At 44.9% G+C, this 21481-nt stretch overlaps 1 protein-coding gene across 8 annotated transcripts in view; it reads left to right on the forward strand.

Annotated features, from left to right (window-relative positions):
* The first annotated feature begins 6928 nt into the window (after positions 1 to 6928).
* arhgap44a (Rho GTPase activating protein 44a) overlaps positions 6929 to 21481 on the forward strand; it is a 29321-nt gene continuing 14768 nt past the window's right edge. For 3 of the 8 annotated variants that reach the window (XM_035524651.2, XM_035524659.2, XM_081711347.1), the window contains exons 1-3: positions 6931 to 7262; positions 21096 to 21135; positions 21321 to 21440. In XM_035524651.2, coding sequence (XP_035380544.1) covers positions 7210 to 7262; positions 21096 to 21135; positions 21321 to 21440 — 213 coding nt within the window. In that variant the 5' untranslated portion in view covers positions 6931 to 7209. Of the gene's footprint in view, positions 7263 to 21095; positions 21136 to 21320; positions 21441 to 21481 lie in introns of all 8 variants that reach the window. The other 5 variants (XM_035524641.2, XM_081711346.1, XM_035524643.2 and 2 more) reach the window with 3 other exon arrangements.

The following is a 21481-nucleotide window of genomic DNA, read 5'->3' on the forward strand; positions in this document are numbered from 1 at the left end:
CACAGTGCATATTGGTTTGTGCATGGCAATAGCTGGATCAGATCAGAAGTTTATTATACCCAGTATGGGCGTGCCCCATCAAAACCCCACTCTTCTATGCTCTTACTGTAATCCTGTAATATTTTATGTAGTATAGTGAATGGCTTCAGTCTAATGGGACTATAGAAATGCAAAAAAGAAGTTAGGTCAGGTCAGTCAGGTCTTTGTGCCAACATGTGTACCACAAAAATGTACACATTCACACACGCCAGCTGCCACTCCCTGTATACACATCATCGGCTGGGTGTGTGTGTGTGTGTGTGTGTGTGTGTGTGTGTGTGTGTGTGTGTGTGTGTGTGTGTGTGTGTGTGTGTGTGTGTGTGTGTGTGTGTGTGTGGCACACGGCTGGTGGGTGCTGTGCAGTGCGGGTGGGCCGCAGCCCCGGGACACGCGCTGTCTCTCCCCCTTCCTGCGTGACAGTTCTTCACTACTGAAGAAGCTTTTAAAGTGGCTTGGGATGACATAGGTGTCAGGACTAATCTCTGAAGCATGCAAAGAAGTGAGCATTAATGTGTTCCTTTGGGAGACGGATCAGTCGCATGCAGAGACCGCGATCACGCTATTAACATTATGCGGAGGATTGTGTGACCGCATTTGCATATCATAGCGTCGATCAACTGTCATGGAATGCCACTCTAATGAACAGTACCTTAAGACAAACAGATTAATCCCAGACATCTGTGTGTAGTTATGAAGATTGACTGAGGTCAGGTTTTACAGTTTCTTTGTGATAAAATAATAGACAGTTTAAAATGCTTAAAATTCAGTATAAAGATGCTGTGAAGTGGGGTCTTTGGGTTCTTTTAATTTCATGTGTGTGTGAGAGAGAGTGATATGTTTGTGTAACGTGTACACCGTGTGTGTTTTCTGCTCTGAGGAGAGAGAGCCAATGCTGAATGTGTGCGGGGGTCACACCCAGGGCTGTAATGAGACGGTTGCACTCCTCACAGAGCTACTCTTAAGTCCATCTCTAGGCTAGTCATAAGGCTCCCCAAGGTGTTGAGATAGTCATCATTTTCTGCCATTGGATCCCTGTAGAAACAAGCCTTCCAGTTAAGGCTTGCAGCGTGTCCCTCAGACAGCTCAACGTTTTCATTAAGTGCAGTGTGAGGGATTATTATGGACCTGGCGCTGCTTTAAAGACACAACAAGTAGGATGACCCCACGTCCCTAAGATGCAGGCTCGAAGAAGCTTTTAATCCATGCAGCCTGTGGTGGAAAGAGTGCCCTTGGCCTCTTATTTAGAGGGCCATAGAACAGGGTCCATGAGGCAGTTGTTGATGTATTTAACTGGAAGCCAATATTACTGACCCTTGATGCTTGCGTGTGTGTGTGTGTGTGTGTGTGTGTCTGTGTGTGTCTATATACACACACACACAATATATATATATATAAAAGCTCAGTCCTCATAATAGCATCTATTTCCATATACACAAAGGCACTCGGAGCACTGCACATTCAATTCCAAATGAAAACATGAACAAAATATCAATTTTTAAACTAAAAATGAAGAAAAAGGAATAATGAGCTGTTCAAAAAATAGCAGCGTCTTCATTTTCATTACAAACTCAAATATTTACAGTATAAACTGAAAGTTGTTTACAGATTTAGCTGTTGATCACTGAACTAAGTGGTATAACCTTTATTTCTGATAACTGTTTTACATCTGTGTGGCATGGAGTCAACTGACACCTGCTAACAGATATTCCAGCCCAAGCTGACTGGACTACATTCCACAGTTCTTCTGCATTCTTGGGTTTTGCATCAAAAACAGCATTTTTGATGTCACACCACAAATTCTCAATCGGATTGAAGTCTGGGGATTGGGCTGGCCACTTCATAACATCAGTCTTGTTGGTCTGGAACCAGGATGTTGTCCGCTGGCTGTTGTGTATGGGCTCGTTGTCGTGCTGAAACACCCATTTCAAGGGGATTTCTTCTTCAGCATAAGGCAATATGACCTCTTCCAGTATTGGGATATATTCAAACTGGTCCATGGTGTCTGGTATGCGATAAATGGGTCTGACTCCAAAGTATGAGAAACCATTATGCTTGCACCTCCATGTTTTACAGTCTTCACAGTGTACCGTGACTTGAATTCAGTGTTTATGGGTCGTCTCACAAACTGGCCTTTAGACCCAGTAAGAACAATCTTGCTCTCATCTGTCCATAGAATGTTGGCCACTTCTCTTTAGGCCAGTCAGTGTGTTTTTTGGCAAACTGTAACCTTTTCAACACGTCTTTTTTTCAGCAATGGTACTTTACGAGGGTTTCTTGCAAATAGTTTGGTTTCACGTAGGCATCTTCTGATTGTTGCAGTACTCACAGGTAACTGAAGATCTTCTTTGATTTCCCAGGAGCTGATCATTGGAAGCTTCTTTGCCATTGTTATTCTATGATCTACGCGGATGGTAGTACTTCTTTTCCTACCACGTGTTTCGAGTTTTGTTTGCCATTTTAAAGCATTTGAGATCATTTTAGCTGAGCAGCCAATTATTTTCTGCACTTCTTTATATGTTTTCCCTTCTATAATCAACTTCTTGATCAAAGTTCTTTCTTCTTCAGAACAATGTCTGGAATGACCCATTTTACTCACTGAGCAAAGGCTAAAACCAGCAGGTACAACATTTGCTGCCCTCCTTCTTTAAATAAGGGTCATAATTGACACCCGTTTCTTCATAGAATGAGTGACCTCATTAATCGAACTCCACACTGCTATTAATTTGAACACGCCCCTTTCATTAAATGAGTCAGTTACACCCAATTAGCAGCGTGCATGTCATGACTGTTGATTCTATCGGTTGCCCATTACTCGGCTACACCTGTTCATGAATATTTCCCATGTTGTAATATCTTTTCTGCCAAAATCAGTAATTAAATACATTAGTGATGTTAGACTGCTATTATTTTGCACATAATTGTATACAGTCAGAAGATATGCTCAGTACATATGCCAGTTCATCACTTGCATTGCTCAAATATAGCAAATCAGTATAAAAGGTCAGATTTTGATACGGCTTTTCAACAAAAAACTAAACTAAATATATATTCACCAACTGATGAAGGATGAATTTTTTGAGGTTTTGGAAGCACACTGTTCAGATGAAAGAGGCTTGGAAAAGAAAGCTTGTCTTGTAGGCCTGTCAGGGCAGGTCACTGCCAATGTCCAGCTCAGATATTAGTGGCTGCAGAGGTCAGAGATTACAGGGGTCATGACCTTCATGGAAACCATTAGGCCCAGTGAAAGGGTGCTAGATGTAAGGAAAGAGCACAGCCAATCAAATGAAGATGTTGACCGGTAACATAAAACAGTGGCCATAGCTGGGACGTCCATGGACTGGGGTTTAGTCTAGTGCTGTTTGCTTGTGTCAGTAAAGAGTGACCAGCATCATAAGGGTAAATTATTAATAGCGCTTTGTTTGCACTGCCAAACTGGCACACTCGGTATTCCCATTGATAGTAGAGGAGCTACAATACACGCCATGCCCTTTCACTCCTCTGCTCCTCGCAAACTTTCCCCTTCTTCCAACCCGGAGAAGATGACGGAGAGGCTTTCTCCAGAAGTTTCAGCAGCAGGGGTCTCTTGCCCGAGCACAGATGTCAAGGCTTCTGTTTGTGTTGATTTAGAGGCGTCTGGAGAGGCTCCCAGGTTGCAGGTTAAAGGCGAAGGGGTCCCGCACAGAACTTTAAGGCACACGGCTGCAGAAGAGCTAGGCTGCTGTGAGCATAACGTGCGTGTCCAAGCTAATGAAAACAAATGGCAGAGGAGCCAGGTCAGAGGGGCTACATCAAGGCCCCAGCAATCTCCTATCTGTTTCCAGGAGCCTAGATTAATGAGGTCCGCGTGACGGGAGCAGAGCAGAGCCGTTTTTCAGTATCAGATACTCAAGCGGGCCATTGAGCCCTGAGGCCACGGAGCACTGCCCACCTGTCGACCCATTACAACCTGACGGACTACACACCAGCAAGCCAGGGCCAGCATTGCCTGTGTGGAGGTGATCTTACAAAGCAGCGGTCCGCTTTTACGTGGTATTGTCTTTGTAACTGTACCTCCTGAAATGGCTGTTGCGGCTGTCCAAGGGAGAGGGGACACTCTATTTAGTCCAGACATAAATGGCAGGACATCAAAGGAGATTTGAGGTTTGTGTGTTGTGTGTTTGTGTGTTGATCTGGGTGTGTGTTCATGTTAAGGTTTGTGTGTTGGTCTGGGTGTGTGTTCATTTTATGGTTTGTGTGTTGGTCTGGGTGTGTATCTGTGTTAAGGTTTGTGTGTTCGTCTGGGTGTGTGTTCGTGTTAAGGTTTGTCTGTTGGTCCGGGTGTGTGTTCATTTTATGGTTTGTGTGTTGATCTGGGTGTGTTCATGTTAAGGTTTGTGTGTTGGGCTGGGTGTGTGTTCGTGTTAAGGTTTGAGTGTTGGTCTAGGTGTGTGTTCATGTTAAGGTTTGTGTGTTGGTCTGGGTGTGTGTTCATATTAAGGTTTGATTGTTGTTCTAGGTGTGTGTTTGTGCTAAGGTTTGTGTGTTGGTCTGGGTGTGTGTTTCTGTTAAGGTTTGTGTGTTGGTCTGGGTGTGTGTTCATTTTATGGTTTGTGTGTTGATCTGGGTGTGTTCATGTTAAGGTTTGTGTGTTGGTCTGGGTGTGTGTTCATATTAAGGTTTGATTGTTGGTCTAGGTGTGTGTTCATGTTAAGGTTTGTGTGTTGGTCTGGGTGTGTGTTCATGTTAAGGTTTGTCTGTTGGTCTGGGTGTGTGTTCATGTTAAGGTTTGTCTGTTGGTCTGGGTGTGTGTTCATATTAAGGTTTGTGTGTTGGTCTGGGTGTGTGTTCATGTTAAGGTTTGTCTGTTGGTCTGGGTGTGTGTTCATATTAAGGTTTGTGTGTTGGTCTGGGTGTGTGTTCGTTTTAAGGTTTGTGTGTTGGTCTGGGTGGACTTTCCTGTCTGTAGGTGTGTTTGTTTGTTTGCATTGCTCACCAGTCTGCTCAGATGTGTAATTAGCAACATTATTAGCTCCTGTAACTCAATCAGAATTGCGCCATATGGTTCTGTCTTACAGCTTTCACACGAGAGCTTTCACATTTCTACACCACCTCCTCTTGGCTATTCACACTTCGCATATTTTTAGGTAGCAAACTGGTCAAAAATAACATTTATGACAGAATCTGTCCTTCTATGCTAATCTTTTCTTTCATTTTTGTTTTTGGTCATTAGTTTTTCACAACTTTCTGTCTGAGTCCATCTGATACATTTTCTTATGTCAAGGTTACAATGTGGCAAAAATCAAGAAAGTAATTACTCACCGATAACATCCACCTTTCAAAAGTGGATTTTTGATTCTAGATATTTTACTATAAATCTAATATTTCTGAAATGCACTTTGTATTGTCTCCAAGTACATCTCACTCTTTTGGAAATCACTTTGTTTCACTTAAGCGTTTATTTATTTGACATTACATCGTCTTTTTTATTCCACTGGAGACATTTTACTACTTAATTGATTCATTGGCCCGCTCCTTAATTAACGCATTCGCAACGCGACGCGCAAGAATTGCTGTACTTTACGCGACAGCGCCATCTCATGGAGAGCCTTATTTAATGCAACATGGCTCCGGTTTTCGGTACGCAGCCCCTAATGGACTTGGCTTGTCATCCACCTACATTTACATGTACATTTATAGCATTTGGCAGACGCCCTTGTTGAGAGCGACTATCAGTAGCGCGCTGTAGACTCAATGAATAACACATCCTCGTGCAACCTTAGAGAGGTTACTGCCAAAAATATGAGGTTTTAAGCCCTGGCCAAAGCACAAAAACAGAAAGTGTTTTTATTTCCCCCCACCTACGCTCACACTTAACAGACGGACGTTTCTCCACAGTGGGGTGCTATTAGCGCTCAAGCAGGGGCGCTTTGTTTGATGTCTTTTTGAAATCTCTAGATTATTCTAGTGGTTGAATATGTTCAGATTTTAATTTATATAGTGTTTCAGTTCCTTATGTTTAACTTTATGTGGTTTTAAGGGCCAAGCTTTTTAATACACTTTTAATTTTAGTGTGAAAAGGTTTTCTAATAAATAAATAAATGGTACTATTTGTGATACAAAATGTTTTGTTTTTTTGATTCGTTGGGTTTTCTGCAGGCCACAGTAGCTGCTTCCCGACTGAGGCACTGTGTGCTGAAGTAGACTAACGGAATCATTTACTCTCGAAAACTGTGTAAATGAGCCAAACTCTCAGTGTCATGGACTGTAACCGATTCCTTAGTGCAATAAATCTGTACGCGTGTGAATTAATATATCCACGGGATGGCGGTGTTATCTCCGCTGCCAGTTTTCTAACCCACATCAGCAGTTCATCTCAGGTCCCCTGCGACAGTTCAGACAAGAAATACTCCATCGTACGCTCGCTCAGTCTTATTAGAAACACCTCGGGGATCCCACGGGAGTCTGTGGTCACGCCTTTTATGGGTGGTGAGTTTCTCCGTGGGCTTCTCAGTTTTACTGCTAAACGTTGCGGCTCAACACGGTGCTGCTGCCATGTCAGTGCAGATGTGTTGAGAATGCTCCCTCACCCCCAAAAATATAGACCTGGGTTATATGTCGATGAAGTGGATGTGGTCGGTGGCTGATGAACTGTTAACGTTAAGAGTTGGTTTTCAATTTCACTTCAGTTCATTTATAAAATGTACCAGTTAGACTAAAATAGGAGTACATCACCAGTAAGTTATAAGTAGTCTACAAAGCGCTACAAAATGCCTACCTATATAAAAACTGGATCGCTAAAGATAAGATAAATTGAGTCATGGTATTTGATTGGATAATTACAAAAAAAAATAAAAAATAAAAAATAAATGTAATAAAAACGGATTTTCGGATTCGTAGTCTAAAAACTACCTTTCCCATATTGCACTGGTACGCAGCAGCTCCTTGACGTTATGCTGACACTTTGCCCATCGCGGAGAACTACCCAGCATCTCCTCACGGGGAGTAGTCAAATGCAGAACAAAATGCTTTGAAATGTCTTTCGGATCATTTGTGTTTTCCCTCTGTTTGCAATGAAGGAGAAGGTCTGGGACGATGTGGATGTTGTCGTGTGCTGCACCGGAATACGGGCCTCTATTTTGAGAGAAATGCGGAGTCTTTTTCGCCGGAGGTGTTAACGCAGAAAAATAGAAGATGAAGAAGCAATTCAATCGAATGCGACAGCTCGCCAACCAAACTGTTGGCAGGTAAGAAGTGTCATATTATCTAAGAGGTTTCGTGCTATTACATATCGGCGAGTTTGAGAAAGCAGTTTAACTTTGAATGGGAATCCGTCTCTATCTGAATTCGTATGTTTTCAATGGAGCTGTTGGAACTGCGATTATTGATTGCGCAATGCATCCCGGATTATAATAGCAAGTCACAGACTTACATTAAAACACTTAAATTATTATTTCTTTTCATTACATTTTTTTTGTTTGTTTGTTTGTTTTACCGTGGGTAACACTGTTTTGCGTAGAGGTTTAGAATACTGCAGAGGCAGCGTGGAGGCGCAGTGCCCTCGGAGGTTTCCCTAAGGCACGCACCCCCTACCCAAAGCCGCACGACGCGTTCATTTTGACATCCAGTCTAACGTTTTTCTATGCTTGAAATCATACACTGACTTACGAATGGGACGTCGTAGGATCGCATGCGTACGGCGTCGGCTATGTTCGATTTGATGCAGACGGATGCAGAGGATGCGACGTGAGAGGGAAATGGAACAGGCGCAATGTTTTCATCACGCAGCAATCTCAGGAAAAGGAGGAGCTGGTTGCAGGAGCTGGTTGCCATAAATATCTGTGAGGCGTCACTGTATTAAACATTACAATTTCATAAGTCTCGGATAGAAATATTACAAAGTGAAAAGTCAGCTCCAATCATTAACCGTGTGGTATTTTTAGAAGTTCTAATAATGGTACTGTAAGCTGGAATTTTGGGTCGTGCCGTGTATCGCAGTTGCCCTGATAAAGCAGCACTGCAAATGTAGTGGTCTGTAGTTTCCCTCCAGAGAACGCAATATTTGCCCCCCCACCCCAGCCCTTGTGGAGTCAAATGAGCTCGCTATACAGGAGGTGTGTGTGGTGGCCAGGTGTGCCCTGCCTTGGATGCGTGTCATGCTGGGAGATTATGCCACACAGCATTGTGGGTCACTTTGAAGACCCTGGCGCATGTATGGAGTCGTCAAATGGTAGCATGTTCTCTCTTTCTCTCTCTCTTGCTCTTTTCAGCCCTCGATCTCTCATTCTCTCTCTCTTTTGCTCTCTCTCCCATGCTCTCTCTCCTTCTCTCTCTCCCTCTCCCTCTCTCTGCCTCTGGCTGGCATCAGTGGGCTTCTGGGAACATGGCAACCCTGGTTCCTCTGACCCAACTCCAGCCTTCCTCAGGGAATTACTCGGTGTCTGTGTGTGTGTGTGTGTGTGTGTGTGTGTGTGTGTGTGTCTTTTCAGCTTGTATGCATGCATTAGTATTCTCCCCCTCTGTCTCTCCTCTGTGTCCAGGGAGCAGTGGTAGCTGAGACACTCTGTCCACAGCCCCACAGTAATGACCAACATCCTGCTCCCTAAACACCGCACTCACGACCCTCATTAATAACTGCACTGAGGCCAGAGAGGCCATGCTAGTCTGTGTGTGATTAGCGTGGGAATGTGTGGCTGCGCGCATGTGTGTGTGGTCACAGTGTCCTTTAACTGCATGCCACTAATACACAACTTGTCACTTCATGAGACCCCAGAATGACACCTTACCGGATTTCTCCAGAACTGGAGCACCACCGATGGAGTGGGCATCACACCAACCGCTGTTATCAATTAGCAACTGTGTCGTGTTTTATCCTGAGCCATTAGGATAAGATACCATTCAGAACTTACATTTATAGCATTTAGCTGACATTTTTATCCAAAGCAATTATGACTTACAATTATGACTGTGTACAACTTGAGCAACTGAGGGTAAAGGGTCTTGCTCAGGGGCCCAACAGTGGCAACTTGGCAGTGGTGGGGCTTGAACCAGCAACCTTCCGATTACTACTCAAGTACCTTAACCACTGAGATACCACTGCCAGAATGGGAGGGGCACTCTGCCAGAATGGGAGGGGTGATGTGTGGGTGATGAACGGTACTATGACTGTGTCCTGGTCAGAGGTCCTGGGGGGGGTCCTGAGGATGCAGCCCTACTGGGTTAAGGAGCGGCAGATCTAGCTGCTACTCCATAGCATACACACACTCAGCATGATTACACGAGAGAGTCCAAGCAGGCTAACTGTTGGAGTAATTGAAATTATTCATTCGATTTTAAGATATAAACCAAACAGCAACGACCAAGAGCTGGAAAAATATTTATAGTTATGCTTTCGATGTTTCCCATTTCCTAGTGTTGCATATGAGCGCACGCACACACACACACACACACACACACACACACACACACACACACACACACACACACACACACACACACATACACATACACACACAGTCTTTGATTTCTTATAATCTCCATTGCACTGAACCCTTCTCCTACTGTGAAGAAAATTACCGTCTCCTGCAGTGTGTGTTGTGTGTGTGTGTGTGTGTGTGTATGTGAGAGAGAGAGAGAGAGAGAGAGACAGACAGACAGACAGAGAGAGAGGGGCAGTGTGTGTTCTTTGCCCGGGCTCCCTGCGACCTCATCGGACCCGTCGTTGCAGGCCTTGATCCCACTGCTGCTCTTGGGGCAGTGTTTCTATGAGTGGTGGGGAGGAACCTCATCTGATCTTTCCTACAGGAAGGGAGGCACTGTCTTGTTTGGCAGCAGCACAAAGAAAAGCAAATACATTATAGGATGTGAGTGTGTGTGTGTGTGTGTGTGTTGATAAATGAGTCTGTCTAAAAGACATACTCACCCAACAGGGCCTCCCCACACACTCCGAGGGAATTATTTCTTATTCAGCCCACGAAACCCTTCAGTCACTGGCTAGGACAGCCCGGTGGACACTCACAGCTTACCTAATGAACCATGACTGTTGTAGGTACAAAATGAGTTTCTAGTAATCAATGGTGTTCTTTACATAAGTTATTATGTAAGTCATGGTGCACAGTCATGATTACGTAGGGGCCCATATCGCTGCTATGTGCTTAGCGTCACAAGAAAAAATCAAACGTTTGATTTTTGATTAGCATCAGAAAAAAAATCAAACATTTGATGTCCATTTGAAGTTGACATTTTTAACATAATTATCCTTTTTTAATCAGTGCCTTAGTCTGAAATTCTGTTTTCTTGTACTCTCTCGCTGCATTTTCTGCGCTTGGTTTCAGATTGGATTGTTTTGCGACAGGTCAGAGATTTCTGTCATCACATGTGGATAAGCCATGCCCCAAGGTCAGTGTTGGGAACCGTGGTGGACCATGTAGGTCTTTGGAGACTAGAATTGCCCCTCATCTTGGGTTTCAAACCTAAGGGATTATTCTCAGCAGATTATTGTGAGATCCAGTATGACTATATTTTTAGGTCCTAGCATGCTATTTGATTAAAATAATAGTAATGTCTAGACTATTATCTGTGGCCTGGACATCCTATAACATTTTTTGGCAGCACAAATGAAATGTGAGCAGCAGGTTTTTTACATACAATAACCAAAATAGTCCCTGTGTACCGTATATCTGCCCCACCTTGAACAGTGAGACAGCGGCGAGCCAGGCTCAGTAACAGTATCATACAGCTATATTTGATATAAGTCACGGGTCTAGGGTCTTTTTTTTCACACGTTACTCCACCTCTCTCTCTGCAGTGGCCCAGTTTTGTGCTGTTATTTATTTATTTATTTTTACTAGATGGGCGACGCCATTGCGAGAAGCACCTCCTCTCTTCTCCTCTTCCTCCATCTCGTCTCCTAGCCTCCCACGCTCTGCCGGCTGTGGCGGTGGGGAGGAGGGGGAGGTGGGGAGAGGCTTTGCAGGTGCACTGTGTCAGCAGCTTGGCACCTTCCATGCACGCCGGGGGAGGCTCCTCCGCGAGTCATTACCGATACGGTGCAGTCAGTCCCCGCAGTGGATCCACCCGGAGATGACATGCAGCTCAGCTCAATATAGGACACCAGCAAGTGTAACGCACCACTGGGTCATCACTTGCTTGCAAGGGCGGCTCGTGTCGGAGTCCAGCCGATCAGCTTCGGAATATTCCAGAAACTGGAGCATTTGCTGATCGTGTTACTTCAATGTCTTTGTTCCTCAGTGGTTTTCTGGTGTTATTCAGCACCCATGGGTTTCTCAAAAAATATATATTGCTAATAGTTCTGTTGCCTAAATGATCGTTGACTGATGCAGAAGGGATGCAAAGGGAAGACCCCCTTCCAAACTTGTTAGTCACGAGGGGACAGAATATTGCAACAGCCTTCTAGCATTGTCCATTTGAAATTGCTATAAAATGCTCCTGTTCACCATAAGGAATTTAAAGTTTAAAGAAATGCATCACTATCATGTCTTGTGAGCACGGTTCCAAACTTCATGACATTCCAGTGCTCTTACTACTGTGATGGATTTGTACATCGTGTGTGAAACTTTGATGACACTAAAAGTTTGCTGGTAAAATCACAGCCTTTTTAATGGTGGCTAGTTCATTGATACTGCCATGAGATTGATTTGGTCTATCGCCTATGGCTTGAGCAATTTGAGCATTTAAGAACAATTGGGAAAAGAAGCTCCTGTTTCCAATTTAAAAAAAATGAATAACCTATCACTGATACGGATTACAGTAATTCATTTTTCAAATAAACAGCATCGTGCTGTGATTGTTCCAGCATTACAGAGTGAGGCAAAGAATATACAAGCCCTAGCTACGGAATCTTCCAGCACTTCCACTAGGAATACCTCCCACTCCCCTCCCATCTGCTGTGATGCACACACACTCTCTCAGCCTCCCTCCCGGATCCTTGGCTTTGTGAAGGAACGCAAAATTGTTCTGCACGGCATCGGGGTCCGTGGAAGCAGCTTCTCCCACACAGGTTCCGGTTCCGAGCCCGGAGCAAGCGTCTGCAGGAGAGCTCTTCCCGTTTCGTCCTCTGCCTCCTCCTGTTCCCAGGACTGGCTCGGGCTGGAGCGCCTTCTGGTATCCCCTCACAACATCTTGCCGAGCACAGGCCTGCAGAGACACAGCTAACACTTGTGCACCGGGATCAGCGGTGTGAGTGGAGGCGTGGAGGCCAGGTGGAGGCCTGCTATTGCAGGATTGCTGGACATTGGGGGTAGGGGGGGTCATGTGCCCAGAAACACAGAGGCAGCGGCTCAGCACTGGTATCTACACTATAGTCTAAACTATGGAACACTGACCACAGCCAACCACATTATGAAGTAATCACATACTACAGTTGTGATCATTTAGATGTCGGGAGTCTTTAACCGTTGTCATGCTACCGCCCCTGCCGTGTGTGTGGGGGTGGGGGGGACAGATAGATCCATACCACCAGCTCCAGTTAGGTCATATCAATCAGTAGGCCAGCACCGTGAACCCTAGCAGAGACACCCGCTGCCTGCTGGGACTACCGGGCAGACCTGCCCGTTTCAAGCCTCGTGTCTGGACCTCTGAACCGGCCGTGGCTTGGGACCGCTCCCAGCAGAGCCGACTATAGCGCTCGTGAGGCCCAAGATGGCAAAGGGCGCCAGTAAGTGCTCCGCTCTCCCTGACCACAGGATAGTGTAGCGGTTGACCAGGATCCACAGTGGACTCTGGCTCTCTTTCCCTTAAGACTCCTTAATCCTAAGGCCACGTTAAAGGCCGTGCGGCGGGTGCGGCCTAAATCAAGCAGCGGTTTGTATTTGGAGATCAGTGGGAATATGCAGAACTGGCATGAGAATGATCTGTGACTGCTACTGAAGGCAGGTGAGGATTAAAGCAGTCATTTGTCCCTTTTACTAAATGCAGTTTGGGTACAGCATGTCAGTTTTTAAAAATGTGTGCTGTCACCAGCATGTCAGCAAGCTCAAAGTTCCATTTAACCTTTGATCAAGAAGATCAGGAATAAGGAGAGGGCTACGAACTGGAAACAGTAATGGAATCGCTCAACATTCAACATATGAATACCAATACTTAATAAAGAACAGACCCATCCTGTCTTAGACTCATGTGTCACTCATGAAATAACATACCGAGGTACAAAACACAGACTTCAGAGTGACTAACATTAGACCCCAATAGGGCTGCTAACAGCGGTGCTTTACAACCACTGACTGTAAAATATATGGCAACCTTTTTGCGTATAGAGTTATAGGGTCGTGATCACACAGTATGAAGGATCCCATGAGATACCCATGCTGTCATCATATATCTGCATGTTCACCCATATGTCAAACATATGAGAATATGAGTAAACCTAATTACTACAAAGACCAGAATTCAGTGCCAGTTTTCTGTAACCCCTTCTTCAGACTGGATCCTTTGGGTGATGACTAGTACTCTCTACCTGGGACAAAACTCTCACTTTCATCTTTCAGGTGGTTGTTATTTACGCAGTGTCTCATGTTCCCTGAAAGCATCGGGCGTGTCTCCATTAACGGGAGTCTTCCCCTGCTACAGCAGCATCCCTTGGAGATGCTCGGTGCATGCAACCCCTTGGCTGTTTCCAAAGTGTAATTATACCATCGTGAATCACATTTGTCTAAACCTTTATCTCAGGCTGTTATGGACATAGGAATGTCTGATTTGGTTGCCTGGTAACCGTGCTCCTCATTTTTAAAAGTAATATTCAGTTCCTCTGCCGCCTGCCGCCTACATGGTATTGATAATTACAGCCTGTGTTCCTGAAAAGGTGAAAAGACAAGTTAAACAATACTGATTTGCGGCCTAAACAGCATTAAAAAAAACAGCAGTAATGAGTTCCTGATGCAGTGAAACCTGGAAGCAGTTCAAAGAAGGTTTTAACTGTCATTCTCGTGAATCCCTCATTCGCAGCCGGAGTTGGGGAATCCGGTTCTGAATGACAGCTGGGGCCAAAGCTGTGGGGTTTAGGGGCCAGTCTGGTGTCAGGCACCATCGCAGCTAGATGGATGCTTCCAGAATCTTGTTTCTGAACTCCAAATGAAGTGCCTTTAGCCTTGCTGCACACGTCCGAGAAACACAACCGTCAGGGTAATGTTTTTCCAGCCTGCTGTCTTGTGCTAATGTTTAAGCCAGCAGGGTAGTACTGTTAGATCCATCACACAAGAGCTCTCCGTAAAAAATACTTAAAAATTCAGCGTGGTACAAAGCTAATGGGTACATACGTTACTACAATTATAACAGCCCCTTAACATAAAGGGTGCTTATTACCATAATAATTGCAAGTGTTGAATACAAGCATATATGGCTTTAGATGGCTTTTGTATGTAAAGGGACACATAAAAACAATTTATACTGTGTAAAATATGAAGCTGCATGAGAGGTTTAAGATGTTGCGATCAAATGCCTACCTATTTCAGTTACAATATATTTTGACAGACACTGTGGTGATTGCTTGATATGATTATAGACTGACTGTAATTTTTGAGTGTTATTTTTTCCAAAATTAATTAAACTTGTCAGATCATGTATACGCTGTGACAACTGCCCAGATTACGATCATCTGATATTGGTTAAGAATTTCACAACACACATGATGAAATGTTGTGTTAGAAAACTAATTTTGCATCTTTGTCTGATATCAGTATGGTGAAGGACAATATTACAATATCTGTTAACAAGCCCTATATAAAAAGAACCGTAATCACGCAAAACATGTGTCATAATAACGCATAATAATATAATATATAAACGTATCATCATGTGTGATTTTATCTCTCTCTAAGATTCATGAAGCTTCTTAGAGTGACATTGCTGCTCTTGGATCAGATTCCTCTGTCATTTACTAAGAATTCACTGACATGAACACATTCAGTGCTACTACTTTGAGAAGCTTCCTGAATATGGGTCATAATGTAGTATTTCAGTATAACATATTACTAAGAGCCCTACAATGCTTCATGTTTGCTTCTGCATTCGGGAAGCCTAAAGAAGGAGGACTTACACGTTGGAGTTGACTCTGCATAGGCCAAGACAGCCGCATCTCCCGAAAGGCTAACATGACTTTATAGGAGATGGAACCATCTTGCCGAAAAAGAAAAAAACAAAAGTAAGAAACGTAGAAAAACGTTTTAAAACGGTGCTGGCATGAACAGCAAAGATAATAGTTGACAGCAAACAGCAAAGATAAGAGTTGAGCATATTCTCCATGCATTTTTCTTGCATTCTTAACAAAGTATGCAAGTTACATAGCTACTAACCTAGTTTACTGAGCATTTAAGTGGGATTTACTTCTGTATGATACCCTGCTTTCCTATCAGCCCTGTAATAACGGAGAACTCTTTGAAGTTTTTCCACTGGGTTTCATAGCAAATTATTTAACGAAAACTCTACAGAGAAATATTTTAAAAGCAGGCTTTGCATTAAAATGTCTCCCAGTGCCACGCCAACGCTCCAATCCGTCGCTCCATCCTATCCCCAGTGTGATCAGGATGTAGCATCTCTGGCTGCGTGTGTGTGTGTGCGTGTGTGTGTGGGCGTGTTGGCTAAGTGGGACGGGACTGCATGAGCACAGACTCTCCAGGTCAGATTTGCTCTGATGCCATCTACAGTAAGGCGGAGGAGGAGGTGCAGATTGAGCAGGCTGTGGGCTCCACAACACTCACCACCCTGTGCACATGCCAATATGTACATTATGTGCATTATTCATACATTCATAACTGAAGTGCGCCTAAAGCTGGAGAGGACTGTTGGATATTTAGCAGGATAAAAACATATTTAGCTTATGTGTGTCTCATACCTCTACTATAATAGGAATTTTGCCTTAAAAGTGAAAGTGCTTATGGTTTGGAGATTGTGTGGAAGTGTTATTATTCTTTATGTCAAAGAACAGCTCCACTCAAAAAGACAAATAATTATTGAAAACGAGTGCATACCAGCTGGAATGTAATCTCAATACATAATACTGACTGGTCCCCATTAGATTTTATTTAGTTTGGTGTTAATATTTTGGATACATAGTTTTGGCAACATAACTAAGCCTCTGGTCATATTTAAGATGATTTGTGCTCATTAAATTCGTGGATTTTTTGCGTGATTGGATTAATACCCAATAAAGGCCACACCAAAAACACTGGTGTGCAGACTCCATGTGGGTGCTACTGAGACATCTGACTGCTGTTACTGAATATATAATGCAAGAATATTTTTGTAGGATACGAACGCTTTTTCATATTGTGACAGCATCAATGCTGTATCAGTGGAAACTGATTCTAGATTGATGAAGCATAACTTCCATGCCATTTGTTACATACGTTATATTTATATGCTGTGTGAACTGTGTGATGACAGCAAATTCCACTCATGCTTACCAGGTTTGTGTGTGTGTGTGTGTGTGTGTGTGTGTGTGTGTGTGTGTGTGTGTGTGTGTGTGTGTGTGTGAGTGAGTGAGTGAGTGAGAGAGAGAGAGAGAGAGAGAGAGAAAGAGAGAGAGAGAAGTAACAGATGGTTTTCTCAGGCCTGGTGATTTTCCATGGTTTCCCCTTGGAATTCCACCCACAGGACTACTAATATAGCCTATACCTCTTTATTTACCTCTGTGGATATTCAACTTTGGAAAAGCTCTCCCATTTGTATAGCCTCTCCCTCCTCTCCCTCCGGTATTATTTCCAGACTGCCAGCCAGTCTGTGTAATGGTCCCCTCAGCACTGACTCTGGGCCCAATTCCATTTATTTTACCCCTACCACTTGTTTTCAAGTGTCCTGTTGACCCTTGGAGCTGAGTTACAAAAGGTTTGAAATATTCACCCACGAAATGGCACAAACCTTCAAAAACCAGAATACGTTTTGGAGGGGGGGGGGTGGTTTTTTTTTGGCAATATGGCATCCTCAGCTGTGGCGATCTCTCCTGCGTGGGCTACAGGCATCCTTTAACGGTTGTCTGCAGCTGTCGTTCATGACTTCAATTTCACGCATCAATCGGTCACCAAATTTAAAAAAACACTGCTTCATTACCAGGGTACTGGTGGTACTCTGTAGGCAACACTGCCAGTCTGCACCGATATCAACGCAAAGGTCAGCAACCTGGAATGTGACATGAAAATATATCAAAATGCACAAACCAGCAATAACGATGCAAGGTTCGCTAGCTAGCTACCAAGACATCGGCATACTACTAACGATGTTTATGCTTGTTATGAACAAAATGACCATGATACATTGAAATGACATTAAACTAAGATAATACAATGGATATTTTTATTAACAGAGAAAATATGCAAGGGTTTTATTGGTTGCTTATGCAGCCATCTTGCTAGTGATTCGCAATGCATTCGGAGACATTTCTCATTACATTAAGACATTTGGAGGGCCACGTAGCCTCAACATTTCGCCCTGCCCTTTATCCCAGCAAAAACCAGGCACTCTTCCCCCAGACATGAACGTACAAAACATAGGGGTAGGGCTAATTGGGCGAGGGGTGAAATGGGATTGGTCCTTGGTAGGTTAATTAGCAGCACATCTAATTCCCCAGATGTACCTCCCAATGAACGTGGTCCCCGGTGGGTCTTGTTAAAGGTGCATGCTGGCAGCGGCATTTCGCGTCGCTCCCTGTTCGGGGGATCCTCGTTTGTTCGGCCCTGTCCGTGCAGGTCCACCGCTCTGGTTTTCCATGCGGTTGACATGAGTTTGACCTCCGCGGGAACATATGCTCTTGTCATATCCCGCGTGCCTTGGGGGGCTTATCGCCCAGCGTGTGCGAAGTAACTAAGCTACCCATGAATCTCCAATGGCCTTTTTCCCCTTTGCTGCATTGCTTACAGCACGGATGATCTATTTGCCGGTGTCAGCGGGAGCACTGGAAAACGCTGCCAGCGGCTGTCCGCGTGCATGCGGAGCGACAAGATACCAGCGCATATGTCCTGTGCTTCGAAAATGCAAAATGACGTACGCAGAATAGACTCCCAAATGCTGGTATATCGGAAGCGAGTGGTGTCTGGATTTGTCTTTTTAGTATGAACAAGTGAAGTAGCTGGGTTGTGTTTGCCGTTGCTCTGGCTGCTCCCTCGTTTTCTCGTAGTTTGTCTCGCTGCCTTTAGTCTTGGCTGCACGTGGAGCTGCTTCCCACTAGACTGGCTTTTATCAGGTCACGTTTACATTAAATGCCCCAGTTCCCATGGCGACATCCTCACGTCTTGGCCTGCGATCCGGGACACTAATCCGTGACATCGTTAAAGTTTATTTCCTCACCCCTGATGTAAGAGTATTGCACTTGTTATTCTCATTTGTAGATCATGATATTTAAGACCAAAGGGAAGAAACATAATGGTAATAAAAACCTTTATGCTACCTCGATAACCACATAAGATTTAATATATAGTTTCTTAGATGTTTTGAGGTCTAAGGAAATGTCCCTGCAGGGTCTGACCAACATGTTTAGGTCTTAAGAGTAACTCAAACAAGGGACAAGAAATGGGGGCAAAGGAACAGATGGCCTGTTGGCATCGGATAGAATCCTGATGGCAGCCCTGTTATAAAGATGCTAAAAACAAACTCATTCTTCTCCACAGTGATAAGCGTCTTATTGGACCTTTAAATAAATCCTGTAGAATGGCTATTATGGTCAGGCACTGGTGTGGCCACACTCTGGGCACAATACCTGGAAGGAGCTGTCAGGAGAGGAAGTGGGAAGGAGAGAACGAGGTCGCCTTGCTCCTTTAGCCATTCTAGGGCGTGGCCTAACAACGTATGCTCTGATTGGCTGCATCCCACTATGCCTTGGAAGTCTTTGGTTATTAGTGGGCGTATGCCTATAAGAGAAGTAAATGTTAAGGTTGTTTTTTTTTCTCTTCCTCTCTTGCGAGACGGGTATGCGCCACTCTGTGGAGCAGTCCATATAATTGGAAATCAGCCTTGGCTGACGCAGCCTCTTTCCTCAAAGACGAGGCAAAGAAAAGCATACCTCACAAACCGTCTGAGCCCTGACCCTTTCCTTCTCTGCGTAAACACCGACCGCTACGTCTGCGGTTCCCCCCACAGCCTTCGGGCCACTCCGGTGATGTTCGCCGCAGAGCTTTGTGCGAGCCTTCTCACCGTAGCTGAGCGTGTTTCAGCTGACCTCTCCCTCCACCTGCCTTGCGCGTCTGTCCTAAGTGCCCTGGTGGTCAGAGGGGCGAAGCTGGCCCATGGCAGTGGTGCCATCGGGACCTCCTCCTCGGTCATACGCGCCGTCTGCTCTCCACTGCCAGCTTGTCTGTATGTGGCGAGATATCATTGTGCTCAAGCTTGCAGGAGCTGCTGGTTCTTTTCCATTTATTGTTCTGAAACACAAGGCAGATAAAGGCGAGAGGCCGGACGCGGAATTTTACGCCCCTAGCCAGTGTTCACCTGTGTGAAGCTACCTAACAATCCCTGTGAAATACCCACAAACAAGGCGCTTCTATAATTTCCACTCCTTTCTTTTTAAGGCACACTGAACGCACACGTTCTCTCAGAATGAAGTCACCAATGCAGTGAGCCATAGCAAATGTTTATCTAGCGCCAATCCTCTGTTCAATTTAAATTTAATCAAGTATTCATATAACATCAAAAGATATTTGAGTCATTCTATCCTTCTGCTAGACAACGTTTCCTCATCTAATCCACCAACATGTGACGACTGCCACACATATATCTTTTCATTTATTACATATATAAACAGGACTGCTACTGCTGTTAATAGTAAGTTAGCAGTGAGATGCAGGCACTGCTCTGCACGGGCACACAAGCGCACTGGCAGCTAAGGTAACAACACATTTCAGAAGCGTTCATTTGAGAATTCACTATTGAGTCACTTGGTCTAAATAAACATAATATCATTACATTATATGACCATTCTTTATTTTTGCTCCCAAGAAAGCCACGGCAGTCCAGCCATTTAATGGAAATGAGCAAAACAAGTCCTTTACAAAATCTAATCGACTGCACTGAATCAACCCGAATCATTAAAACGACGCTGCTTTCAGATCAAATAAATGATTGCGCTATTGCAAAGGCTGTTAAGACAGTCTCAAGCCTGCTGCCTACCTCTGGCTCTCTGTCAGCCTCTGACTTGCAGCACTCACCAAAGCCACGCACTTGACAGGCTCTTTGTCCATGTGCATTGTGAGTCGCTGTTCTTCTCTACACCAGCAGCCACCTAGCAACCCCAACCATGCCATGCTCCCCGTCCTGGCCCAGATGTGTTGGTGTCTATTTTCATTTGCAAACATTTGCTGCCATGGCAACTTGTTCTCTGGTGTGTATGTGTGAAGCATATGGGTCGTGCGGCCCGGTTTGGATTGTGGAAGAAAAACTAGAGCAGCGAGGAAGAAAATGTGAGGGAGGGAGCGGACGAGAGCCGACCACACATGTCCGTTCTCACACGAGCCCCCAACCCCCCACCGTGCAGGTGTCGTCGTTGGCAACCCAACATGCAAATGAAGTCACCAGCGCTGGAGCTGGCAGCGCGGACGCACGCGTTGGGCCCCGGGTCAGCGCTCGGCCCCTTTACTGGCCACCCGCGTGCTAAACATGGCATAATGTACCCGTGATTGCAGGGACACATGTGTAGGTGTGCGGTGGGCCCCTGCTGGGATCAAGGCTGATCGCTTTCCCTCGCACATCGGTCGAAGTGCTGAAAGAGCCGTTCAGCGCGCTCTCATGCCAGAAAAGGTGGAGCAGGAGGGCAGAGGTAACCCTCATCTCCGCTCAGCGTGCCGACCTGTTGCACCGAGCCTGACAGACAGTATTATTTTTGAATGTCCGCCAAGTAGTGAGCGATGCTGTTGTTGATTACCATCCTGTCTGCACTCAGGGGGCAGACTGAATTTCAGACCGATCTGGATATGAAAGGCAAAAATGAATCATGCATACAACATGTTGATAGTCTAGCTCGTTCGAGTGTAATTAATTGCTGGAGCAACATGGACTGATTCCCCTGGTGTCCTATACTGGTTAAATTATTCAGGCCCGCGCTAGCCTGCTGCCCTAACTGCTGCACTCTCTCCGCATTTCAGGGCGGAAAAAACCGAAGTTCTGAGTGAAGACCTGCTACAGGTGAGAGCCTGGGAAAAGTGCGACGCCCCTCCAGTGTTTGGAGCATGTGTGGGATTTTTCCGCTGACATGAATATTATAGTATTTTTCACGCCTAACTTGTTTGGTGTAGTGCGCAGGTGAGTGAGCTGTGACATGCACGCCCTCGGTGTGTTTGTGTGTATTTGCGCGCGCGTCTGTGGATCAGGTGGAGAAGCGTCTGGACTTGGTGAAGCAAGTCTCTCACAGCACACATAAGAAGCTCACCGCCTGTCTCCAAGGACAACAAGGGACGGATGTGGACAAGCGATCCGTTAAGTCCCCCTCGGTCCGTCCCTTTGATATGGACCTTTTAAGTGAGATGTCTAA

Source organism: Electrophorus electricus, chromosome 3 (genome assembly GCF_041902795.1).
Source record: "Electrophorus electricus isolate QZ-2024a chromosome 3, ASM4190279v1, whole genome shotgun sequence".
Taxonomy (NCBI): domain Eukaryota; kingdom Metazoa; phylum Chordata; class Actinopteri; order Gymnotiformes; family Gymnotidae; genus Electrophorus; species Electrophorus electricus.